This window comes from Pipistrellus hanaki, assembly GCF_964339955.1.
Source record: "Pipistrellus hanaki genome assembly, chromosome: 5".
Classification (NCBI taxonomy): domain Eukaryota; kingdom Metazoa; phylum Chordata; class Mammalia; order Chiroptera; family Vespertilionidae; genus Pipistrellus; species Pipistrellus hanaki.
Genome location: NC_140507.1, coordinates 7,302,431 through 7,328,632, shown reverse-complemented (window position 1 = coordinate 7,328,632; position 26,202 = coordinate 7,302,431). Strand labels below are relative to the sequence as shown.

The window sequence follows — 26,202 nt, the reverse complement described above, 5'->3', positions numbered from 1 at the left end:
CCCCCCCCCCCCCCCCCCGCCCAACCCAAACCTCTCAGCTTCCTTTGGGTCATCAAAAACACTTACAGTAAAAATAACGTTTAAATATGAGTTAGTTGTTTATTTTAATGTAAGCTATGTTAAATAATCCACTAATGAGATGCTCATTTTCTGACATAATTGTTAGTCATATCAGGCCTGTTTTATCTTCAACAAAGATTTAAATACTTTCAAGGTTTTGTCTGGAAGCAGCAAAGATACAAATGTGTGTAATGACAGGGATGTTGCCTCAGAATCCCACTGGGAAAGCTTGCTAGCCCCAGTGGGCAGGGGCAGTGTGGTGTAGTAGCTCAATTAGAGCTCCTTTATAGGTTATAGTTTGCTTTTCTCTTGTTGCTTTGAAAATTCTCCCTTTGTCTTTAATTTTTGACATTTTAATTATGATTGCCTGGGCATAGGCCTGATGAAGTTCTTCTTGCTTGGATTCTCTGTGCCTCCTGAACTTGTATGACTTTTTCCTCCACCGAGTTTTTTCTTTGTGGTTCTCTGAATATTTTTCTACCCTGTCTTCTAATTCACTAATTTTATCCTCAGCTCCCCCTAATCTGATGTGTATCCTTTCCTATGTGTTCTTTATTTGTGCTATGTCATTCTTTATTTCCATTTTCATAGTTACTTTACTTTTTCTCGTGCTGTTGAGCATCTTTACCATCCTTATTCTCAACTCTATATCAGATAAATTTATCTCCATTTCATTTATCTCTTCTTCTGTAGAATTCTCTTGTTCTTTCATTTGGGGATTGCTTTTTTGTCTCCTTATTTTGGCTGCCTGTTTGACTTTGTGACTGTGTATTAGGTAGATCTGCTATACCTCTCAATCTCTAGTGCAATACAGTGTCAAATGCTGTTTCTGACTAATTAGATCAAGCAAAGACTTAAAGCCTCCAAAGACTGCCTCTGCCTGCAGACTGATTAGAATCTATCTTGAGTAGGCAATTGCTTCTGCCTGGAGGCTAATTGTTATTTTCAACTTCTTAATAGGCTTCAGCATTCCACTCTATGAGGCAAGGTATTTTCCAATAGGATGGGTCAACTGTCTCCTCCCCCGCCTCTCAGGCAAAACTGCCTGGATAGCAAAAGTCTGTGTTAGCAAGATGAACTCCCAAGTGTGAGGGAATGACAGCACAGGAAACCAGGATGTCTATATTCTGAGCTCTAACCTCAGAAGTCCCAACCATGGCTTTTGCTCACACAGCTCCAATCTACTCTGCCCTCCCTCTGCTGGAGCACAAGTGGCTGCATATGGAATTTTGTGTGTTGGCCCTTTAAGAGTATGCCTGAGTTTCTAGTCAGATGTTATATGGGCAACTTTCTCAATTCTGGTGCTCTCTGCTGGGGCCCAGCTTGGGATTAGACCTCAAAGCTCTCATAGGTAACCCCCAACAGCTGAAATATCTCTCCATAACTTCCACTGCTGTCTATAGATGCCCATTCAGCTCTTTCATACCTTCACCCTTCCTTCCAGTATATGGTTTCCACTTTCTATCCTCGGTTATCACGGTTCTCTCCAGCTAGTCTTCCATTGATTATTCAGAATTTTCTTTAAATATTTTAGTTATAATTCTAGTTTGGCCCTGGGAGCATGTCTATGTAGCATCCACTTACTCTGCCACCATTTGTAATCTCTCTCAGTAACTCAGTTTTCGTATTTGCTTTGACTATGTTGCAGCATCTTTGTGGAAGGTTAAATCTAGATGCATATGGGAGAATCTGTAATGATGTGAGTTTGCAGAATTCATGTGTGTCACAACCAAGGGTAGCATTTTGTGCCTTTATCCCTGATGGGCAGGCAGGATCTCTAGCCAGGACTGTCCTAGCATCTATAAAGCAAAGTGCAAGAGAGCAGTAGCTGCCTCTCTCAGGTCACTGTGCAGATCCTGACTCTCTTCCTTCTCCTGGCAGGCACTTTCTCTTTAAGACCTCCTCTGGAAGCACACCCCTGTTCAGCAGCTCTTCTCCGGGGTACCCTTTGACCTCAGGAACCGTTTATACTCCGCCACCCCGCCTGCTGCCCCGAAATACCTTCTCCAGGAAAGCCTTCAAGCTGAAGAAGCCCTCCAAGTACTGCAGCTGGAAATGTGCCGCCCTGTCCGCCATCGCTGCCGCCCTCCTCCTGGCCATTCTGTTGGCCTATTTCATCGGTGAGTGGGGAGCCAGCTGACTGTTGTGGGGAGGGGGACACCAGGGGAGGGAACCAGGCCCTCTGTTGTCTGTACAATGTGCTTGTTGGCTATTGAAAGAGGTAAAAGTGAGTGACAGACGGGAGTGAATTTTCCCCTCCTGAAATTTTTAATCTGATGGGTTTCTCCATGATTCTAAACGACACTTCTCATATGTGAAATTAAGCATCCTTGCTGTATTTTTTCCTGGAGATCAGCTGAGAATTGTTCCTGCAAACCCATCCCTCACTCCCAAAGTAGCCTTCTAGTCTCCTCCATCACTGGATTTTAACCCAGGTGTGTGCTCTGAAATTCATGAGCATTGGTTAACTACAGCCAAAAATGAAAGAGAAGAAGAATAGTGATCAGCATCTCTGGGAATAAACACCACATGCTACTGAATCCGAATCAGGTCCCCCTCCCATGCCAGCTGTGCTTCTGGGAACTCGGAATATGACTTAGGGTAGCAGATTGGCAAAGTTGCTGGGGCATCTTTTTTTCCCATTCAAGGATGTTGGTTTGCATCCCTGGGGTGCAGCCTGTGTAACTATGGGAAGCAGTGAGTGCCAAGAGCTTAGGGGCCGGGTGCCACATGCATGCGAGCATCCTGAGCTGGACACAAAGCCACTCGTAGCTCCTGGCCCTAACAGAGAGCCCCTGCTGCCGCTCTGTCAACTGAGCCTGCCAATGGCAGATCTCTTGGCCTGGGCAGAGGCCGCAGGGACATTTGTTAAAGTTTATTTGAAACACGTGGTGGTTCTGGCTTGGTTTCGGGGCAGTGGTGATCAGGCCTCCCCAATTTGTGCCATGTTGCGAAACAAACCTAGAAAACAGAAAAAGGAGGCCAATTCCCAAACAGCTCCCAACATTTATGTAGAAACCCCTGCCACAGAAGATGGGAAAGACAGCCCTGCACATGCTGGCTTTGCCCCTTCTCTCTGGGGCAGTGGTTGGCAAACTGCGGCTCGAGAGCCACATACAGCTCTTTATCCCCTTGAGCATGGTTCTTCCACAAAATACCACGTGCAGGCCCACATATACAGTGCAATTGAAACTTCGTGGCCCATGCTCAGAATTCAGTTTTCTGCTCTCAAAAGAAATTTCAATCATTGTACTGTTGATATTTGGCTCTGTTGACTAATGAATTTGCCAACCACTGCTCTGGGAAATGGAACTCACACACCTCCTCCATCCTCAGGCAACCAGTATGGTGCCTGCCAGAGAAGGGCTGGGCTGGAGTTCCAATACCATTCTACCCAAGCTTGCCTGATGGCAAGGGAGGGTGACTGTGTGCCCCCGGAGATTTTAGACCCTGATCATGGCCGACCATTACTAGCCCAAAACTGATGTGACGTTTTCACTCTCTCCCATCATATCCCTGTGCTCATCTTAATATGGAAACATAAGTTTCGAATTCCTTAATGGGTGTACCTCTCAGCAGTCCCTCCAAAAGTGAGAATACTGGCATCCCAGGGAAAGGCAGTGTGTATGCCTGGGGCTTTGCAAACACCTTTGTGCTCTAAACCCATCTCTCTATGGGCAGAGGTTCAAGTCCTATCTGCTTCTCACTTACCTCTTGAAGGATGGAGCAATGGGTTGACTTAAAGGAGAGGGAAGGGCATCTGTTACACCCTCAATCACTTCATTTTTGTGTTGTTAGAGGTAGTTTTATGGTCTTCCCCAGATAGTAGTTCAGGGGGACTCAGTGGAAGCGAACTGAATTGCCTTTGGTTGTCTTTGGGTTGTTGCACGATTTGGCTTTGTGTCAGAAACTTCAGAGTGGGTCCATGAGTTAACTTCTCAGGCTTGATGTTCTGCTTGGCTGGTGGGCACTGCCAGCCACTGCGAGGACTGTCCTCGGCATACCTCCTCTTCCACTGGCAAGAGAAAGATAGATGGCTACTGCCTGATTTATTGAGCTTGATAGTTAAAATATAATAGCTTTCTGTAGGGCGATCACATAAATGGGACATCGTATAGTGAGCGTTTAATGTTTTAATCGGGTGTGTAACTTGTAAATGATGGATTAGGAAACATATTTATTCTCAGTCTTGAGGCTACTGGAAGCTGGACCTAAGCATCTGAGGATGGTTTATTAGGTTATAATCCATCATCTCCTATTATGTATGCTTTAGGTAAGATTGTGCTCTGACCCTTGAGTATTGAAGAATAGTTTATGACTCAAAATGAGTGATGTAATGAGCCAATTTACCCAGCAGCAATGGGGGAGAGCGTGGAGCCATGGGGGCTACTCTCCATGGGTGATGGCAGGTCTGCAAACGTGGTGGGAGGTCAAGACCATGAGCTCTGATCTTGACCCCAGAGATCCCTTTCTCCTCAGCCTTCACAAAGTTGCTGTCCTTGTGTGTCTTGGTTCCCTAAATGAAACATGGGAACAGGGTGGTTATTTATGCACAGAAACTCTGAAGTATGGTGAGGATTAATTAATGTGGGTGACTTTGAAGATGAAAAGCAGTATATTATTAATTACAGAGCTTCAGGGGCATACACAGTGCATTACAAACACAGAGAAAAGTGCTTTCGGGAGCAGCGAGGGGTGGTGCCTACCTAGAAACAAGCCATCGGGGAAGGAGGGAGAGGCAGCACAAGGGCCATGTGGGACTCTGTGTTCCACTAGAACATGACAGGTACTGCGTTGAAGCCCCTGCCAAGGGCGTTTATGGACAGGCCTGCCAGGAGCGGGGACCATAGGTCAAATGATTTTGTTTGTGTGTTCAAACCCATCCGAGGAGACTTTCCAGAAATGAGTAATCTGGACTCGTTCAGGCCCGTGACAAGTTCTCCTATAGATCCAGCATGTGGGTGGTGTTGATGCAGGATAGCGTCAGCCCTCCTGGAAATGGGAAAAGGTGGGCCCTTTACCAACTCAGGGAAGGACCCCTCCTTCTTTGTCCCCCAGTTCCTGATCTCATAGCTGGGGTCAGCAATCTTTTATGCTAAACTCTCCATTTGATTCCCCCTGTGAACAGAATACCCTGGAATAAATCACTCTGAGGAGCTGCATGTACCACTCGGAGACCATTTGGGGCCTCATGTGTCCCCTGGCCCACATGGTTCCAAAGGAATACCAGTTTAGGAGAAGCTGGAATGCAAGGGAGCTTCCCTCTTAAGAAGCTGTCCTCCATCCTTGGGCAGCTCAAGGACTTTCATTGCCAGCAACACCGGAAATCCCTCTGGGCCCCAAAGTTTCTGAGTTGTATGAGCAGCATACAGCTCCTCACCTGTGTTATGCTGACTACACTGTGTTTTTATCCTTACAGTGTACATAACAAGAACAGGTTAGAACCTTTTCCATTTAAAACATGTTTATACAATTATGAAATTTGAACCATACCCACAGCCCCCAACACACACTCTAGCAGAAAATAAAATTGGTGCCACCAGCATGGCCCAGTGGTTGAACATCGACCTATGAACCAGGAGGTCACAGTTCAATTCCTGGTCAGGGTACATGCATGGACAGCAGGCTCAATCCCCACTGGAAGGCGTGCAGGAGGCAGCCCATCAATGATTCTCTTTCATCACTGATGTTTCTATCTCTTTCTCCCTCTTCCTTCCTCTCTGAAATCAATAATATTTTTTGCAATTGGCGCACAACAGTCGTTTGACAAAGTTGATGCTGAGGCCCAGAGCATCTAAGTCATATGGCTAGTTAGCTGCAGGGTGAAGACTAGACCCTTGGTTTCCTAATATTGGATTTAGCATCTTTGCCCTAACTACTGTCTCCTAAAGTTGACAGTTGGCCATGTTCTCCAAATACTGCCTCAAACCTAAATGGTCCTGAATCATCTAACACAGTGGGCAGCAGCTATGCCTCCTCCTCAGTCTCCTAACCCCCGATCCCAGGGCCCAGGAGCCTTTCTCTGTAAAGAGCGAGGGAGAAGGCATTCTCGGGTTTGCAGGCCATGCAGTCTCTCTCACAACTGGTTGTTGTTAAGCAAAAGCAAACAGAGACATAAACAAATGGGCATGGTTGTGCTCCAAGAGACTTCAGTTACCAACATTTAAATTTAAATGTTATGTATTTTTCATGTGTCAACCAATTGTTATCCTTTGGATTTTCTTATTTTCAACCAGTCTGAGTGTATAATAAAACTATACCTGTTTAGCCCAGGGGCTCTTAAAACCATACAAAAAAACAGGTGGCAGGCAGGATTTGGCCTACAGGCCTCAGTGTGCCAACCCCGGTCTGATTATATTACTGTTCTTCTCGTAAGGTTGCCTTTTCAGAGCGTTTTCACCTTTACAAAGTGGAAAGATGAATGTTTTCAAACTGGCTAAGTCCAACCCTATGTCCGCTTGTAGGTGAGCAGGTGATTGACATTTTCTGACATTGCATTCCCATTTTGCAATGAATAATTACACCTGCCTTTCTGACCCACTCCCCAAACTCAAAGAACAAAGCCACGTTTCCCTTTAGTTGAAATTTTTCTATAGGATAAGGGTGCCCATCTTAACAGGCTGCTTGACACAGTGCTCCAACGTGGAGAAAGTGGAATTGTCTTACAATGTTGCCCTGTATTCATTGTCCTCCATCTGCAGTTAAACCACAGGTTCCTGGGCAAAACCTTTGCCTGTTCAAAATCACTCAGGGCCTGCAGCCTTCTCGCTGAGGGTTTCCCACAGGTTAACAGTGCTGGGTCATTGAATGATGTCATTGCTTTCTGGCCCTCGGTTAACGTTTCCTTACAGGGAACCCAAGTTTTTGCACAGCCTCTCCTCAGCAAGAAGAAAGAGGCCTATACGATCTGGCTTTGCTGTTTAAATCCCGATAATCCTAGAAATTCTAAGATGAGAGTCAACACAATGGCTCAGCGTGACGCCGGGGCCTCAGCCCATCCCCCCCTGAGTTAAAAACATACACAGAGTAACTGACAAAACTCCCCATCTGGTTGAAAAGGGGGGAAGTAGGGGGCAGAGAGAATGATAAGCGCATTTATGTCATCCAAAATTAGTTTTCAGCTCTTCAGATCTCTGCCAAACTAAAATACGGACATATAGTAGAAAGTCACCTTGTCTTTTTTCACTACGGTAATTCCTGCCAAATGTGAAACACTGTGTTTTAAGTCAGCTGCTCAGCACTGCCTTCTGACACTCTCTCTTTGATCTGGGAAGAACGCAGGCCATCAACATGTCATGATGTTAAAAGTGCGGTAATTTGGGGTGCTTTCAGGTGTGTGTGTTTTTTTCAAAAACAATGAGGGATTATTTTCTATGGAAACTAAAAGCTTGCAATGTGTTTAAAGTTGCTACACTTGAAAATTGATATGTTGAGACTCAGAGTGATGAATCCTGTGTTCTCAGCTGCTATTTTGTGTGTATTCCCATCTCGCTGAACAGAGCAGGTTTGGGGAAAACAAAGAAAATGACAGAAAATGATGAGAACAGCACACTTACCTGGCAGTCTTTGTGAGGACCCAGCCTGGGGGGAAAATTGGTCCCCATTCAAACTCCCTGCTCTTTGTTCAGAGAGATGCTAAACTCCTCCCCCCTTTGTGAATTCCAAATCATGTACTTACATCTTAGTATCTAAGGGGCAAAAATCTAATGATTAAATCCAGCAAATAACATTTCCACCCAACTCCAGGCCCAAGTGGTCAAACCTCACAGGTAGTCACACAAACAAAAAAAGAACTGCCCACAAGTCAGGGGACCAGTTAGTGGCAACCTTTTTATCTGTTAGATATGCTAATGTGCTTTTAAAATATATATCCTAGCTAATAGAAGGGTAATATGCAAATTAACCATCACTCTACCACCACAAAGATGGCAGCACCCCTAGCCACAAAATGGTGGCGCCCAGTTCCCTCAGCCCCACAGAGTCCCCCAGTCCTAGGGGGTGGCCGCTGAGAGCAGGCAGCATGAGCATTCTGCCCCTGCTGCAGATGGCCTCTGGAAAGCAGGCATGGAGTAGCTAGGCCCCACAGAGAACAGAGAACGATGGGGAATGGCCCTAAGCCATCAGGGCTCCCGGATTGGATAGGTCTCCCCTGAGGGCTCCCAGATTGGAGAGGGTGCAGGTCGGGCTGAGGGATCCACCAACCCCCCATGCACGAATTTTGTGCACCAGGCCTCTAGTAAGGATTTCCTATACACCCCACACTGGAGATCCAGCCCACAACCTGGGCACGTGCCCTGACTAGGAACAAGCCACAACCTTCTGGTTCATAGGTTAATGCTCAACCACTGAGCCACATCAACTGGGTTGCTAATGTGCTCTTAACCAGGTAATATGTCCTGTCAGTGCCCACACACAGGTGAGCCTTTGGCAGTGGGACTGCCACTTCATAACTGTACACCTGATTACAAAGGGTTTGTTAGTTTATAGAAAGTCAAGTAAATCATTGGGTGGGAGGGTTGCAGGGGCTCCCCAGTCGCCTAACAGCCATATGGCAACGTTTGTATCTTGTGTTTGACATTCAGAAAAGATGAGTTCCTCCACTGAGGTGGCATGCCTTTGTTATCCCGCTAAGACACCTGTCAGAAATCAAGGTAGTTGGCCAACACGAGCTGTCCACCTTCGTGGCCACACTCGGTGGATGCAATGAGGAAGCAGCTTTTGGTCCTGACTTTGTAGAGCATCTTGATGCTAAACTGGGGAGGAAGAAATAAGTAGTTGCTATAACCCCAAGTCTCTCAAGGGCAATGACCAGGAAACAGGGTACTGATATCAGCTGCCAACCCAGGACTTTGTGTCTCCTCAATGTATGTGTTAGGTCAGTGGTCGGCAAACTCATTCGTCAACAGAGCCCAATATCAACAGGACAACAGTTGAAATTTCTTTTGAGAGCCCAAATTTTTAGACTTAAACTTTTTCTAAGGCCACTTCTTCAAAATGGACTTGCCCAGGCCGTCGTATTTTATGGAAGAGCCACACTCGAGGGGCCAAAAAGCCGCATGTGGCTTGTGAGCCACAGTTTGCAGACCATGGCATTAGGTGAAGGGTGTGGAGGATTCACCGCCTGTCCATCTATCTCTTGATCACCATTCTGGCCTCAGTCCTTGACTTTCTCTGTAATAATTCTTTCTCTAGCTGCCTACCAGCCTAAGAGCTGTAATAGGAAGCTGTGACATTACTGTCCCTCTCTCCACCCTATGTTTAACTGGATTACTTAGGGCAGTCACCAGGCCCACAGATCCCCATATCCTGCGTCGTTCGTGTGTTTGTTTATTTGTACTTGTTCCAGGATTTAGGATTCTGGGCACAACTTCAAACATACTGTAAACAGATATTATTTCATCCTGTGTTTTGCCTATAACAAAATTGCAGAAGTTCTTGCCTTTCCGTGCTAATTAGAAAAGCAGCAGCTTGGCATAATGGGAAGCACATACATGGGCTTTGATGTCAGAGAAACTGGGTTCAAATTCTGATAGGTGTACTTAAAAGCCATTTGACTATGGGCTTGCTATTTAATCTCCCTGCACCTAAGTTTCCTTTCCAAAAAAGAAAATGGGGATAATTCCTACCTTGAAAAGATGTTTCCAGTACTCATTGAAAAATGATATATACAGACAACTTTTCTTCAAGTTCAATATGTCATCATATGTGGGAAGTATCATTACTGTATGTATTCTCAAGGAGAGAAGAGGTTTCAATCAAAATGTGACATGACTTCTTAGCATTTCAAATTTTTATTTCTTTTGCTTTTTCTTATCTTTTTCTTTCTTTCTTTTTTTTTTTTTTTTTTTTTTTTTTTTTGAAAGAGGTAGTAGACACAGACCACCTGTGACATGATTTCTTAGCCCTTAGAATTGTTATTTCATGTTTTTGGAAAGAGGTAGTCACAGGCCACATGGATTGATGCACAGCCATGTGAATAGATGGGTCCACGGTCACGCCAGCAGACCAGTGTGCTGCCTGGCTGGTTGTGAGAAAGCACCAGTTAAGAGGTGTATTTTGATTTCAGAGATGTGAAAATGTGAAGAAGAAAAAAAAAGTCAAGTCTTAGAATTAATGAGCTACAGGAGTACCTAGGACATGGTAGCCTAAAAGTAAAAGGTCAAAGTGAGAGATAGCAGCCTTCATTTGAGATTTTAAAAATAAAATAATAATAATAATAATAATAATAATAATAATAAAAGCTACTCAGAGAGCACTGATTCAGGCAGAAACCCAAATGGTGTTCCCATTAGGAGTCAACGTCAATAGAAGGGAGACATGTTTAATTTCAGCCCAGTAGTCATCAGGCTAGTCATCATCATTATCTGCTTGCTTGCCATCCTGCCTGACAGTTCTTTGGGGCACAGTGTTGCATTTCTCTTTGCAAGAATGGAAGACAAGCTCTGACCACCTTGGCTCGGTGGATAGAGCATCGGCCTGCAGACTGAAAGGTCCCAGATTCAATTCTGGTCAAGGGCATGTACCTTGGTTGCGGGCACATCCCCAGGAGGAGGTGTGCACGAAGCAGTTTTGTCCTCTTTTAACATTTGGACACTTTGAGGCATAAGACATACTAGGCGGTTCTCCTTGGGTGGCAGCTCCTGCTCCATTTTAAAGTAACTTCATTTATATTATTTGTCATATGCAATAGAAACTCAACTAAATGGAGTTGTTGTTATTATCGAATTGGCTACCACACTCCCAGGCCAGGTCCAGTGAGAAGTATACTGACCTGGGTTCTTAGGGTCATTGCATCCCCAGAGCAGTGCCTGGTGCCTTATAAGCAATCAGTAAATATTTGTTGGATTAATCAGTGCTTTTTAGGGTTAAGGCTGAGTTGGGCCATTTGTGGAAGGCATTATGAAGTACCCAGAATCCCCCCCACCCTGGTTTCACTTGTTCCTCCACGAAAAGAGGATGTTTCTGTTTCCCTGGTATTCTAATTGCCTCTTTCCAAACTGCATTTCCAAGTTAGAAAGTGTTTAGGCAAAGGAACATTGAGGGGGAGGTGGGGGGGGGGGGTGTAAGCAGCACAGCTAAGCCCTCTGGCAAGAATCTACACCTCCCTGAAATTGAGGGAGCTCCTGAGTGAAACTGGGAAGTGTTTGTGTCTGGCATGCGGCCACCGTTTGGCACTCACATTACCAAAGTGTGGCAGGATTTAGTTGGAGTTCAAGGTGAAGAAGCAAATAATGGCATAAATCTGAAAGTCTGTTGGCGGCTTCTCTGTAAATGAGGATGTGCTAAGAAATGAAAGCAATTGTTCCAAGGCACCAAGTAGAGAAAGGAACTATTATATGGTGAATTAGGTCTGTGAACACAAGCAATACGAATCGCTTGTGCTCTGCATTGCCCTGCTTAGCTCTGTGGCCTCAGACAACAGAAACTTGACCCAAAAACGAACTTCCATAGCATTTGTATTTCTCTTAAGGTCACCATAAGCCAGGTTTCCTGTATCCTTTATTGAAAACTCAGTTATAGAAAATTCATATTTTGGTTGTAAAGAATAGACACCCAGAACTTTTGCCTGAGCCCTTTTCTCATCGAATAAATCATTTATGAAATTGATGTCTCGGAATAAGATCCTCTGCATTAGGAGAGCAGATGATCCGTGAACTGTATTAACATATTTAATATTACCATAAAAAGGAGCATATTTCATTTATTTTATTTTTTATATTATCAACTTCTAGCCTCAAATAAACATGTCAATATTGGAGAGCTTCAGAAAATATAACTGTACTAAGCTACATGTTGATGAGAAAAGAGCTTCACTGAAGAAAATATTGTCTTCCATTCTTTTTAAAAAATATATATTTTATTGATTTTTTACAGAGAAGAAGGGAGAGGGATAGGGAGTTGGAAACATCAATGAGAGAAAAACATTGATCAGCTGTCTCGTGCACACCTCCTCCTGGGGATGTGCCTGCAACCAAGGTACATGCCCTTGACCGAAATTGAACCAGGGTCCTTTCAGTCAGCAGGCCGACGCTCTATCTACCCAGCCAAACCAGTCAGGGCCTGTCTTCCATCCTTGCAAAGAGAAAGAAATGGATACCATGCACAATATGGATCCTCTTCAAAGGCTTTTATTCCCTACAAACCAATGCTACAGGCCAGAAGGGAGGATCAGCTGTGCTCCAGTCTTTGCATTTCTTTCATCACGACTTTCTTATGGCGGGCTGTCAGGGAAGGCCTGTCCCTGGGGATGGGTTTTCAGTGGAACCAGGTCATTGGTGGGAAGATTTGTGCCAACATGTTGGGCACTCCCTTAGGGATTCTGATCTTTGTCACAGAAAGCCATGGCAGTCATGATGCAATTCTGTCCGTTTGCTTCCTTATATTACACCATGAGCGTTTTAGAGGCACATTAATGAAGTTTAGATTAGACTTGCTTCTATTCCACAGGGGAAAATAAGTGGCAGTGTGTCAGATGCATCCTGTTCTTTGGGCCATGATAAACAAGATGACATCTTTCAAGGGAGTTCTGTGAGCCTTTGAATCAGATATATTTTTGAAACCGGTTTAAGGCCACCTTATGCCCCAGATTTTGCAAACGTCGACTTCTGAGGTGTTAGCTAAGTTAGAGTACATGTGTTTAAACATTCTTTTAATGAGATTTGAAGACTTCCTGAATCTAGAGAGAATTGTGGGTTAAAGACTTTTTCCCCCATGAAAAAAAATTCTTGTGACTTTGTATATTAAATTTCCGTGTTAATTATTTTACATTAATTTAATATGTATTCAGTGCATTATATTAAGTTTATGTTTTTCCATTGGGCAAGAAATTTTATTTAGGCAAGTGATTAGTCAGTCACATGATATGCTGGAATCCGCTGACTAGTCTCGGAATCTGGGACATTTTTCCTTGAAATGCTTTTCCTAGACCTAGAGTCTAATAAGCAACCCCATAAAATAGTACAGTTAATAGGAAAGCTTAGAGAGCCTGGATAAGTTATGTTTTGCACAAGTGACCCATGTTAATCAGGCTCACACAACAGTGATAGAAGAATTCTGAGTTTCATTTTTCCCAGACTCATCAAGACACAGAACCTTTTATTTAAGAGCTTTTTATCAACTCGTCGGTATGAATCAAAGGTCAGTCATTAATTTTTCCCCCTACAGATGTGGAATGGTCTAACCATTACACAATGAGAAATTGAGGATATTTGGGTCTATTTTTATTCAATCTGTTTTTGTGAAATGAAGGCATTATCTCCTCCCGAATTTACTCAAGAAACTACAAGGCTTCTGCCCTGTTTGATGTGGCTCAGTTGATTGGGTGTCATCCCATTCACCATAAGGTTGCTGTTGGATTCCCTGTCAGAACACATGCCTGGGTTTTAGGCTCAATCCTTGGTAGGGAGCTTGCAGGAGGCAGCCAATGTTTCTCTCCCTCTCCCTTTCTCTCTCTCTCTCTAAAAATCAATTTAAAACCTTTTTTTAAAAATCTATAAAACTTCTAAAAAGAAAAAGAAGCCAGCCTATAATTAGCTTGTACTTCTTGGGACCACAGCAGTGAAGAGTGAAGAGCCAAGGAAAGAAGAGTAAATAGTAAGAGTGAAATAATATTAAGACAAGAAGTAAGAAAGGGGCATAAGAAACTGAATAGAATAATTAGAAACATTAACTAGCAGCACAAACTATGAAATACCATAAATTCCAGCAGGTTGAAACACAGAACAAATAAAAGACACAGCTATGGTGAAAAAACAACCCCTATCATAGCAAAGTACGTGTAGTCTTCCGCACAATTTCCTGAACCAGTGAGTCCAGCCGAGGTAATGAGATGAAAAGCAATCCCTGAGAATTGCTTGGAGGTGCTGTTTCACCACCTCATCCGACATCATTAAACTTTTGGTTCCCTCATGAGCTACTTAGATAAATAACAGTGGACAGCTCAACATTTATCCAAATAAACCAGAAAGCCACCATGATAAAGGAAATTGAATTTATAGACACGGCAGGCTCTTGCCTAATAGATGAGAGTAATGTGTCTAATGTTGAACATCAATCTATATTTCAAATAAAGTGTATGAGCGGGGGGGGGGGGGCCTCTTAAAATACCTCCTACAAAATCACTTCCCAGGTTGGTTTTCTCCGGTTGTGTCTAATTGATATTCGTGCAATTCCGCTACAATCTTTGCTACTGAAAATGATGCAAGAGCTGGAAAGAATAGATGTGCATGTTGGTTCCCAGGAGAGTGCTGAAAGTTGGAGGTTTTGTTGTTCATCCTCACCTGAGGGTATTTCCCCACTGATTTTTAGAGAGGGTGGAAAGGAGGAGGAGAGACAAAGAGATACATGGATGTAAGAGAAATACATCAATTGGTTGCCTCCCATCTGCATCTTGACCGGGGCCAGGAATCAAACTTGCAACCAGTGCATGCCCTTGACTGGAATCGAACCCAGGACCCTTCAGTCCGTGGGCCAATGTTCTATCCACTGAACCAAACCGGCTAGGGCAGAAATCACTTTTTTATCTTCAGATGTGTTGTCTTTGGAATGACCCTAGAAGCCAGGGAGTGAGTACATTTGTGTGTGTTTTTAACCAGGCAAGGGCATTTTCTGAAGTCTTTTCTGTCTTGATCAAAAACTAACATGAGGGAGGAGAATTATTTTACACCAGATCCCTTCTCCGCCTTATTTTGCCATGCTTCATGCTGTAAAGAAAGGTCCAGTGGGGTAGTTAAGATTACCCTACAATTTTATCTCCCAATAAAATGCAATGGGTTTATGAACTTGCATCATTTTGGAATGTTTCCTAATTCTTAATCAGGCAAGTGTTGGTCTAAGACAGAACAAGGATATTGTCAGTATGATAGGAAGTCTTCTTACCCAAGTCCTGGCTGATGGGGGAGATATGGGGGGGGGGGGGTTCAGAGGAGTGGGGCAGGGCAGACAGGGGAAGGATTTCAGTCCCTCTGTTTGGCATGTAAATGGTTCCCACACAGCGCTACTCCCATAGACCCTGTCCCGCATGTTCTTCTCAGGAACTTTTCTTAATATGTGTGCATTTTTTAAATATATTTTTTATTGATTTCAGAGAGGGAGGGAGAGGAAGAGAGAGATAAAAACATCAGTGATGAGAGAGAATCATTGATTTGCTGCCTCCTGCACACCCCACACTAGAGATGGAGCCTACCTGGGCATGTGCCCTATCCAGGAATTAAACCGTGACCTCCAGGTTCTTAGATAGACACTCAATCACTGAGCCACGTGGCTGGGCAATATGTGTGCGTTTTAATGAAATGTTTTGATGGGTAAATTTGGTCTGACTCTAAGGAAACCCACATCTGATCCTGTTCCCAAAGGTTTCATCTCTCCCAGAGTTGGTCTGCACTGTTTTCCCCTCCTCTCCTCTGGACAGTCAATCCACCTGTAAGTATTCTAGAGGGCAAGTCGCCAGGTTTATCTTGCTCTGTCAAGTTTAAATTTTTAAAAGGAAAATGTATACATTACAGTGCATTTCAGGCTTCTAAAAAAATTTGCTCGTCTACCAATCTACCTCGTTGCCCCATCTCTACTACCCCCACCCCGACCTTGGTTCTCTAGGTGGAGGTCACTGGGGTGAGTGTGCTGCCGAATGCCTCATGCTCTCGCTTCTATCTGTGAGGAAATATTTCTACTTCTCGTGTAAGGATGCGGACGCTGATTGCATGGTATTTTATTCCTCTCTTCAAAACTGACAGAATTAAGCCTTCTGAAAAGGTCAGCTGACCCCCTGTTCTATCTGTAGCATCGTGAAATACTACTGATGGCTTGTTCTAATGTCAGAGGAAATTGGAGAATGGACCCAACTGAAATATCCATGATACCTTTCTGTGGAAGGACTTGTCCGTCATGCGAGTCTAACTCAGGGATTTAGAACAGGCTGTGCACCCCTCCCAGGACGAATGCTGTCAAAACATGAAGAAGCAGGGAGAAAGCCCCAGCTCTTCCCACAATTGCATAGCGCCCCTGCTGATCTTGTCCACACCCTTTGTAATTCTTTCTTCCTCACACGCTACTGCCTCGCTCCTCCCCAACCTTTCCCCCACCCCCGCCAAGCCTGTGTGTGTGTCTCATATATCGCCAAGCAAGACAACAAAACACAAAAGCTGCTCATTCACAAGGCACCCAGAGCGAGCTGAATTGGTCTTTGGCTTGTCTCTCCATTCAAAACTCACTTAGGACCGGGATACAGCAGAGGATTCTTGGAATGGCTGGTCTGGATTCTCTCTCGGTGGAAATGTAGAGACTCCAGATGTGAACACTGACTGGGTGTGAACTGCAGAAAAACAGAAAGGAATCTTTGCCGAAACCGGTTTGGCTCAGTGGATAGAGCATCAGCCTGCACACTGAAGGGTCCCGGGTTCGATTCCGGTCAAGGGCATGTACCTTGGTTGCAGGCACATCCCCTGTAGGGGAATGTGCAAGAGGCAGCTGGCCGATGATTCTCTCTCATCGATGTTTCTAGCTCTCTGTCTCTCTCTCTTCCTCTCTGTAAAATATCAATAAAATATATATATTTTTTAAAAGTTAGAAAGGATTCTTTATATTGGGCAAGTGCTATCTGATTTATCTGATTTGCATTCATGGCATAGGCCAAGTGGTGTGTAGACCCTAATATGCAAGGAATCTTTTTGTACAGAGGGAGAAGGAGAAAGTACCGCAGGACAAAGCAAGCAGGCACAAGACAGAAAAAAGATGGGAAGGCATTCCTATGAGTAACTGGAGTATGTGTGGCATATATTTTTTTTCTAGGAATATACAGGGAGGAGGCCAGATGAATAGCCAGAGATGACTGGAGCTTCCCCTGGCTTCTGTACAAGAGAGTACCGCATGCTCACACCTCTGGCCCAGTGACTAAACGGAAGCTCAGGCCTCGAGGCCGGTTCAGATAACCCTCTGACTTAGATTAAGCTAGTTCTTATGTTTCCACTGGATGAGGAGGCTACCGTTTTAGCCCATCTGTTCACCGCCCTGTTCCCGGGACTACCCATTTATCTCCGAAAGCCAAAGAGCCTGGTGTGTGTGTGTGGGGGGCGGGGGGGGGGGGGGGGGGGGGGGGCAGTGTCCAGGACAGATTTCTGCAATGCCATACGGGAAGGCGTAGCATCCACCCTGACCCAGGATCGTGGGCGGGTCCAGTGATCTCAGCACACGCGGGTTACCGTGGTGTCGTGACCGAAGGTTTCCCGTGTATGCATAAAGGCTCTCTGCATAGGAAAGAATTTTGATTTGGGGCTTTTAGGCCTTTGAAAGAGTAACACTGACATGCTCTCCCCGTAGCCTTGGAATCCTAAAATAAATAATAGAAAAATTGCGATTTAAAATGTAATTCCCAATACTAACTGGGCCCCGCTGCCTACATGAGTAATAAGCTTCAATAAATGTGTGACAGGCACAAGGCTCTTCAGTATGAAGAGTAGTGAGGCCTCAGAAATAGAAATAGGTTTTTCATTATAGGAGGGATTATGTTCGGCCTGACGGTGGAGCCTGTTCCCGGGGCCACAGCTGCATTTTCTCCTGCGGTTGAATTAACTGGTAATAGCGAACCACATAGCCTGCGACAGCCATTTGGCCCAAGGAAGGGAGAAAGGTCTCTTTCTCCCACTTAAATCAGGATTATCATTGTTCACGACACACTTTCCCTTAAACTTCTATTCGTCTCTGCTAATGAGCTGCAATTTGGGTCAAGTTCCACCTGGTGCCCGCTGAAATCTGAGGAGCCAGGGATAAAGAGATAGGCATGGTTTGGGGTCGGGGGAGGTTGCTGTTTTATTTTTACCTACAGCTGCCCATCAACGCTTGTACAGGTATTTTCCTTCTGAACATAATACAAAGTTTTACCCTTTCATTTCAAGCAAACTCAACACATTATCTGAGATTTTCCTAATACAGGAACTCAGAAGTCAGCACACCCACTCCAGGCCTGCCTCTCTCTCTCCCCCTGCCCCTCGTCCCCCCGCCCCCCACTCCCGTTTTGTTGAGGAACTATTTGAGCCCATCCTGCTTCTTGGTCACCAAGGAGACTGTGAGGTCTTCAAAGATGAGTTTCAGTAGGGATTTGAGAAAGGTTTGGAGGTGCGAGGATGGCAAGGTTCCCCATGGTGAGGAGAGCTGATTACCAAGTTTGAGACAGATTTTCTTTCCCAGACATTGTCAACACAGAATTTCCTACCTCTTTTTCTTCTTGAATCACACAACGGCCATTGAAACTGTATATTTCTAGGATTCTTGTTCATCTGGAGCAGGAAACCTGGTTTTGGTTGTAACTGTTCCTTGTTTTAAGGGTTGGAGAAGTCCAGCAAAGGAAGACTGGGATTTGGTTTAGAAAGTTCAGCTCAGATACCATCCCTGGCTCAGTGGGGGCTTTGGGGAAAGACAATTCAATGCCCTGGGCCTCGTTTTTTCTCAACTATAGGAAATGGTTGATGACAGTCATAATTGTGATGATACCTTTTTATAGTCTTTCTGTGTAAACTTTAAAGTAGGTATTGATATTCTCTATTATTGTTGCTCTGGGCATTCATACAGAGCACACGCCCACACATGCTAAGTTGCACTGTAGCAGTTGAGCTGTTGAAGTTCAGAGAAACTCCCCCCGAGGGCTGGAGGAGCGGAAGACCACTGGGTGGGAGAAGTCCGGGCTGACCCAGTTCTGGGAGGGCAGGGAGACATTGAACTAGAAATGGGCTGAGAAGCATTCCAGGCAGAGGAACTCACAGCAGGGAAGGTGAGATGGCAGAATTAATAGGCCGAGGTGAGGAGGAAATGAGCTTAGCCAGTGAGGAGAAGAAGGACGCCTGCTGAAGGGCAGTGGAAGAATCCTAGGTAAGATGGAGCAGGAGCAGGTGATTGATAGCCTCCTTATGTGATGGGAGGTCTCGTTTGATTAATTTGGCAATAGGGAGGTGCTTAAAGTTCACAAGAGGGAGTGGAATATGATAGAATCATGGCATGATATCAGTCAGTTAACTAGTAGATGCTCTATACATATTTATTCACTAATTGGGTGAAGGTTTGGGATACATTGGTAAATAGGAGACTTTCTGAAAAGCTCTGGCAATAATCAGTGGGTGTGCAAATTGGTAAGGACCCAGTTTAAAAAGAAAAAAAAAAAGTGAATCCATGAGAGCCTTCTTCCAAAGGAAAGACAGATTTGTCTGGTGTTGACCATGGAGGTGAAGACAGAAATATCTAATATATCCTTCAGGTTTCTAACTTGGATCACTAGAGAAATGTTGTCAAGATGAAGAAACTGCCTGGCCAGTGTGGCTTAGTTGAGTGTGGACCTATGAAACAGGAGGTCATGGTTCCATTCCTGGTCAGGGCACATGCCCAGGTTTTGAGCTGGATCTCCAGTAAGGGGGCACACAGAGAGCAGCTGGTGGATGATTCTCTCTCATCATTGATGTTTCTACCTCTCCCTTCCTCTCTGAAATCAACAAAAATATTTTTTAAAAAGAATGGGGAAACTGGAAAATGAAGAATTAGCCCACCATCTTTAAATCAGCACTTGCTTTTCTAGAAGCATGGTGAGCCAACGCATTTTTTTATTGGCGTGTAATTCTATCAGAGCTGGCGAGGAGCCATTCTTTCCTAATGCACTCGGTAAATCTCTGTGTGTGGCGTCTTTATTACGAGGCCCCTTTGATCCAACAAAACCCACCAAGACCCCTTCGGAGGCATTCATTTTGGATTTGGTCTAAACGTGTGGGGAGAAAAAGGAGAGCAGAACTGGGTTAAGACTAACCTCAAAATGGCTAACAAAACTCCTCCATCCCTTCCTGCTTATTTGTAGTGCAAATGCTGTGAACCAAAAAGGGGGACCAGAATATGCCTTGAGCTTCCACGTGCCCATTGATACACAGAGACCGGCTCTCCAGGGCCCGAAGGCACTTGCCTCACAAATGCAGAGTGTGGTCCTGGGCGTCCAGCCCGGCACCCTTTTTTGATTTGGGGCCGTGAAGCTTACAACTGGAAATCTTCAAAGGAGAAACTCACCTTTTGATCAGCTGCTTAGAGGCAGGTTGGAAATTATGACAAATCTGCTACATATTCACTGTAGGAGCAGGTCTAGACGCCAATGCCGCTGCCTGCGTCTCCAGCTCTCAATGCTGCTCCCTGTACCCGGGCTGAAGGGTGAGATGGATGAAGTTGGTTATGGGTTTATGGATCTTGGCAGAGAGGGCTAGACAGCAGGGAATGGGCCTTTGCCCTCCTCCCCCCGCCCTCTCTCTACACCACACTGAAATCTCGATTTATTTTCTCTGTGTAAACGTTGGGCTGAAGCCCACGAAATACCCTCTCCGAGGCGAGGTGGCCCGAGTTAAACCAGAGCATCATGCTTACCTGGGGAATTTTAGAGTTAGCTTCCAAACTAACCACCATAATGTAGGCCCCAAAGGCACTTTAGCTTGCATTATATGGCTTGTCTGCGCCGATGGTCCTGAATTTAGTAATAATTATGTCTCTACGTCTCTTTTTTCTCTATAACCTTCTTCTCGGCTCTGCTAGTCTCCTGCCTGCTGTGTGGGAGCCTGGCCACGAAGCAGGCAGCCCATTTCTGTCTAGTTTGTGACCCTGTCATCGTGCTAGTCTTGAGGGAATCCAAAAGCAGTCACCCTTTCCCAGTCCGGCTGGGTTAAGACCAATGTCAGACCCTCCCCTTCTCCACTTCACCCTCAAGGGAGGCAATGCTATGATGCTGACCCACCCCTGAAGCTGTGGAGTCCTACATGCCCCCATGCCGCCGCGAGAGGAAAGGTCCAGAGTTGGGTGTCGGGTGTTGTGTGATAACCATTGCGGTGTACATTTCCAGCAGGCCCGGCAGCGCATCATAAACAAGGGGAGTTATTCTCAATAGCTCTTAAATGGAGTCACCGCACCAGCCAGGTTTAGAATAATCACAGGACAATGCTGCATTATTGTCTAATAGCATCTCCGCAGCCCACAACGTTCTCAGAGCCTCTTTAAAATATAAAGGCATCTGCTCTTGGGACTCAGAGACTGACTGCGCATCGTCAAACATCCAGGGGAAGTGCCGAGTGGAGTCTGGAACCGAGGGAGCGGGCTCTTCATCACGGGTAAAATTGTAGGCGAACATCTTACACCACTCTTGCAAACCAACTTGTTGTTTCTCGAGTGTGTAATGAATTAATGCGTGTGAATATCTTCGCGCAGAGCAGCCTGTTCCTGGAGGTTCCCCCTCTTCAGGGCTTCGTGGTACAGACAACAGAACAGTGTTTTACAATCTCAAGACCAAGGGCTCCCACTAAGCTCCCGAGAGAAGCCTAAGTGGGTAGCAGCTCGGAGACTACGTTTTGGTAAGCAAATGAGAACCTTGAGGGATGAGGAGAGATGTGCGCAGGGAAGAGTGCTTTCACCGTTACTGGGAGGTGTAGACAGTGCCAGTGAGATGCACAGGCTGCTGGTCCACAGCTCCCCTGATTAGCGGATGCTTTACAGTCTCTGTGCGAGGGGTGCGCAGGGCTAACAAGCACTGGCCGTGCCAGAGGCAGGAATGTCCCCCATATTCCAAGGTGGGGTGCGGGGACTAGAAACCAGCTCAGGCTCCACTTGCCTTTCGTAACTGCTCTTTCATAGACACGTTTGGCTGTAATAGGGCTTTGTGTGAGAAAGATGGATTGGAACCCGCTGGGTCTTTTTGCAGAATTTCAAATATTTTACCCATTAAGCCGACTTGATTTGAAGAGTCCTTGGCACAGATGGATGGCGCAGTCCAAATATTTTCACTTCTTGTCCCGCCGACTGGATGGAGTTCAGTCACCTCAATCTCTGCTCCTGTAGGAGGTGGCCAGGGCCTGGAGGTGTGTGGCATTCTCTCCTTTTCCTTTCACACACCGTGCGGGGGTACGGCATACTGGGGACCACTTGCAGATCGACCCCAGTGAGATAGATGCCCAGTGACACTGTGTACTACAGGAGTCCCTTTGCTATAACTCAGTGCACCCCCATCCCACACTGGGAACAGTGTGCAAACTCTGGAGACACCTTTGGTTGTCACGACAGGGCAGTGGGGGTAGATGCTGCTGGCATCTAGTGGGCAGAGACCAGAGATGCTGCTAAACATCCTACAGTGCCCAGGACAGCCTCACACCAAAGCATGTTCCAGCCCAAAATGTGGGTAGTGCCAAGGCTGAGAAGTCATAACGGATTTATAATCATGTCTTTCGATCTATTCTTTTTCTCCTTCACCACCAGAATTAAAGTAAGGGTTCAGACCTTTCAATTGCCCTGTGGGGGTCAGCTCTGGTTCTTCGTCGCTTACTCCTCTTGGCATAATATTTTCAGACTCAAAAGCCATCAATCCCATCATGAAGGCATCCATGGTACTAAGTTCTGAGAAGTTATTTGAACTGGTCAACTTTATGCTGTGAAAGGAGGGTTTGACTGGAGAGGTATAATGACAAGTACCCCTGAATGTATGTCTTTCCCAAAGTGTCACCACTGTTTCTTGTCTCCATGAAAAGGACAATGAAATCAGCCATTTATGAAGGACCTACTATGTGCAGAAACATCCCATTCAATATCTGATCTAATCTTCCCAAGGACTCAATTTTCCTATTCATAATTAAGGAAAGAGATTCAGAGGGGTTAAGTAACTTGGCCACGGTCACACACTAGTCAGTGATTGGAATTTGAAATTCAAAACACAGGTCTGTTTAACTCCAAAGTCCACTTTTCACCAGTATGTAGACTGCCATCAACTTAAAAATATGTGCTTGGCAACTTTGACTTTTTGTGTTCCCAGAAGTCCTCGCAACCACCCTAATGACAACACTTCAAGGAAAAGGAAAATAGGTACCTCTGCTCATGCAAACAGCGTGGTCTTGTCCTGCGAATTAGGAAATGACATTCCTGAGCCGGTTCTCCGCCTCAGGGCAAGTGGGAAGACTGGAAACAGGTAGAAAGAATTGGGAGATTAAGTGAAATACACTTCAAAACTGAAAGCGAGGAGGGGAGCCCGAAGTCCTGGGCAGTATGGTCGGTTAAGACAGTGTTTCCAAAATGCTTAACAGCGGCTTTAAAAATACAAGGCTCTAGTTTCCTTGCATAGATGGCTAGCAAGCTAATATCCCAGGTTGGCAGCAATCGACATGGTTTGTGTGGATCTGTGACATGCGCTCTTCCTCTCTCTCCTCTTTGCCATTCTCAGCACTTTCGTTTTTCTCTCTTGGTTTTGCTGCCTCGTTGTCACAAGATGGCTGTTGCAGCTCCAGACATCATATCCACCTTCAGGGGGAAGAAAGAAGGGAAGAAATCAAGTAGGGGGGTGGTTTTTTTGTTTGTTTGTTTGTTTGTGGTTTTTTTTGGTCCCTTTTATTAGGAAAAGCCTAACCCCTCCCCATACACATGCACAAATACACACACACTCATAATTTCAGTTTCTAATTATATCTTGTTAATTAGAATTGTGTTCCATGGCTTTCCCGTCTTCACAGGAGACTAGGAAAGCTCTTCTAGGCCCTCTGGTAGGAGGCAACAGGGGACAAGACCGTTGGGATTGTCTGATAAATCCCCAAACCAACAGTGCCTTATTGGAGTGATTTTTACACTCAAAAGCTAAGTTTCTCCTTTTTCTGGAAGTAGATCCAACAGATATTTCTAAGTGATCTCTTTTGTATACTCTTCAGTGTGGCATTCCGAAAGAGGGTGTGCTGTGCGGCTAGGGCTGCTTTCACAAAGTACAAACGCTCGTTGTCGCACAGTTCAGGAGGCCAGAAGGCAAAGCTGAAAGAGTTGACTGAGCCATGCTCCCCCAAAGGCCCTAAAAAGGGTCTGCTCCAGGCCCCCCTCTCAGTTTCTGGTAGTTCCCGGGCTTGAGGCATCACAGCTCCAGTCTTCACAAAGCATGCTCCCTGTGTGCCTTCTGTCCCTGTGGACAAGGGTCCCTTAAAAAAAAATTTAAAAAAAAAATGTATATATATATAATTGATTTTAGAGAGGAAAAGAGATGGGGAGAGAGAGAAATATCAATGATGAGAGAGAATCATTTATTGGCTGCCTCCTGCACGCCCCCTACTGGGGATCAAGCCTGCAACCCAGGCATGTTCCATGACCAGGAATCGAACCAGGACCTCCTGGTTCATGGGTCGATGCTCAACCACTGAGCCATGCCAGCTGGGAACCAAGTGTTCCCTTTTTCTGAGGACACCAGTCATATTGGAGAAGGCTCACCCTAAGGAGTTCATCTTAACATCATCTTCTGGAAAACAAAAAACAAAAAAAAAAAGCCCACTTCTAAATAAGGTCACATCCACAGATAATGAGATTTGAGGCCTTCAACATCTCGGGGTATGGGGGCAGCACAACTCAACCTATAACACGGGATTTTTCTGATCTTTGTAGAATCATAGAGTAATGATATCATTAATGTTTTGATCATTTACTATATGCTGAACTTTTCACATGAATTTTTTAAGTTTAATTCATCCCAATGCCATAGGAGCTCAGTGCTCTAAGTTCTATTTTACAGAAGAGGAAACTGAGGCACAAAAATATTAGGTGACTTTCCCTCATTCACATAATTAGTAAGGGGACCAGGTCTCCACTCAGCTTGACCTCTGAGTCCTTGCACTTCGACACCATCCAGTCTGCCTCTGCCCAGCTACCCTCAGCTCTGCTCCTAAAGGCTGAAGAAGGGTAGGCACGTGGGTTTCCTAAAGCTGAAAAGCGTCTTTTTTCTCAAAAGCTTTCTGTGTTGCCTTAGAAACACAAATAAAGCACTGCATTCTGTGCTGGGCATGATGGCTCCTCTTACTCAGATGCAGAGCTGTCTAAGCAAAGTATTTCATCACCTGCTGAAGTTCACTGAAACGATGACATCACCTTTAATGGATCAATGAAATGGAAGGAGTCCCAAACTGAAGGCTAATGATTTGTGTAGGAACCAAAGGTGCCAGCATTGAAGCAAAGGCAGGGGGCAGAGGGGTCATTCTGGCCCTGCCCACTACTCCTGCCCAGTCTTAGGGGTGACGGCAGTTCTGTTCTGGTGGGCCCACCAGGGAGGATGGCCCTCAAGGAGCAAGATGAGACAGTGTCATCGATGGCCAAGCAGTCAATGCCCTCGCTGTTCTTATGCCACCTCTGAGCCACCAGGAGCCTGGCTTTGATCCTTATGGAGCCACCCTGCTTGGGCGACACAGCCCCAGCACGGACCCTCTGGCTATGAAACAGCCTTCGCGGCCACTGCTGGGCGCCTGGGCCTGGGCCTTGGCTTCTTTGTTCCCCGAGCGGAAGAGCAGGCTGCTTCCTCTTGAATAAAGGGCTGGGGACATGGAGGGAGAGTTGGCATTTTCAAAGGCAATTGTGCAGGTTTCTCATTTCCTCCTGACGGGGGGCCGGCGATGCAGGAAATGATGGTGAAAGCAAGCGGCGCTTTATGGTCCTGTGGCCCCGCGTGGCCGCGTGGCAGACAGCAGGCGTCATTATCCCCGTTTTACAGCCGCCGCCGGCTCAGGTAGGGGAGGACTCGTCCAAGGCCCGCGGCGAGGAAATAGCAGGTGTGGGGCTGGTGCCCAGGTAGTCAGACCGCAAACAACGCTCTTCCCACAATAGCATCAGCACTGCCGCAGAGAGCGACACTGAAGTGCTTCTGATTTGAGCTGACAGAAGCTTCTGGAATCAGAAAGGGAAAGAATTCCACACAGAGGGCTAAACCGCTTACTCTAGGAGAAGTGTGTTTCGCCTGGAGGGTGACACGAGACTTCTCCTGGCACTGTCCTCTTCCCAATGGCTTCTCTTCTACGCTGAGTGTCCCCAACTCATTCTCTGAGTCAGCAAACAACCACAAAGAAAAGTCATCAGTCCGTCTCCCCCTCCCTCACTCCACTCCCCATTTTTCTTATTTCTATTCCTGAGGATAAAAATCTATTCTTTTTCAAATCAGAAGTAAAGGGACCATTAGAGCAGCTCACGTTTAATGAGCGCTAAGGATGCTGCAGGTTGAGCGCATCACTTGAATCACTTGTCTAATCCTCTCCACAATCCTTGTCAGCAGAAATAAGAATTGTCCCCATTAAACAGATGGGGAGACTGAGTCTTAGAAATTCTAAGGAACTTGCATAAGGTTGAGCCACTGAGGAGAAACAG

General features: G+C 45.5%; 1 protein-coding gene across 4 annotated transcripts in view; it reads left to right on the top strand.

Moving 5' to 3' along the window:
• The window catches only part of TENM2 (teneurin transmembrane protein 2), a gene marked incomplete at its 5' end in the record, with an annotated part of 1,050,472 nt that overhangs the window by 811,142 nt on the left and 213,128 nt on the right, over window positions 1-26,202 (top strand). For all 4 annotated transcript variants that reach the window (XM_084884006.1, XM_084884004.1, XM_084884005.1 and 1 more), the window contains one exon: window positions 1,942-2,180. In XM_084884006.1, the coding sequence (XP_084740132.1) occupies window positions 1,942-2,180 (239 nt within the window). The remainder of the gene's footprint in view (window positions 1-1,941; window positions 2,181-26,202) is intronic.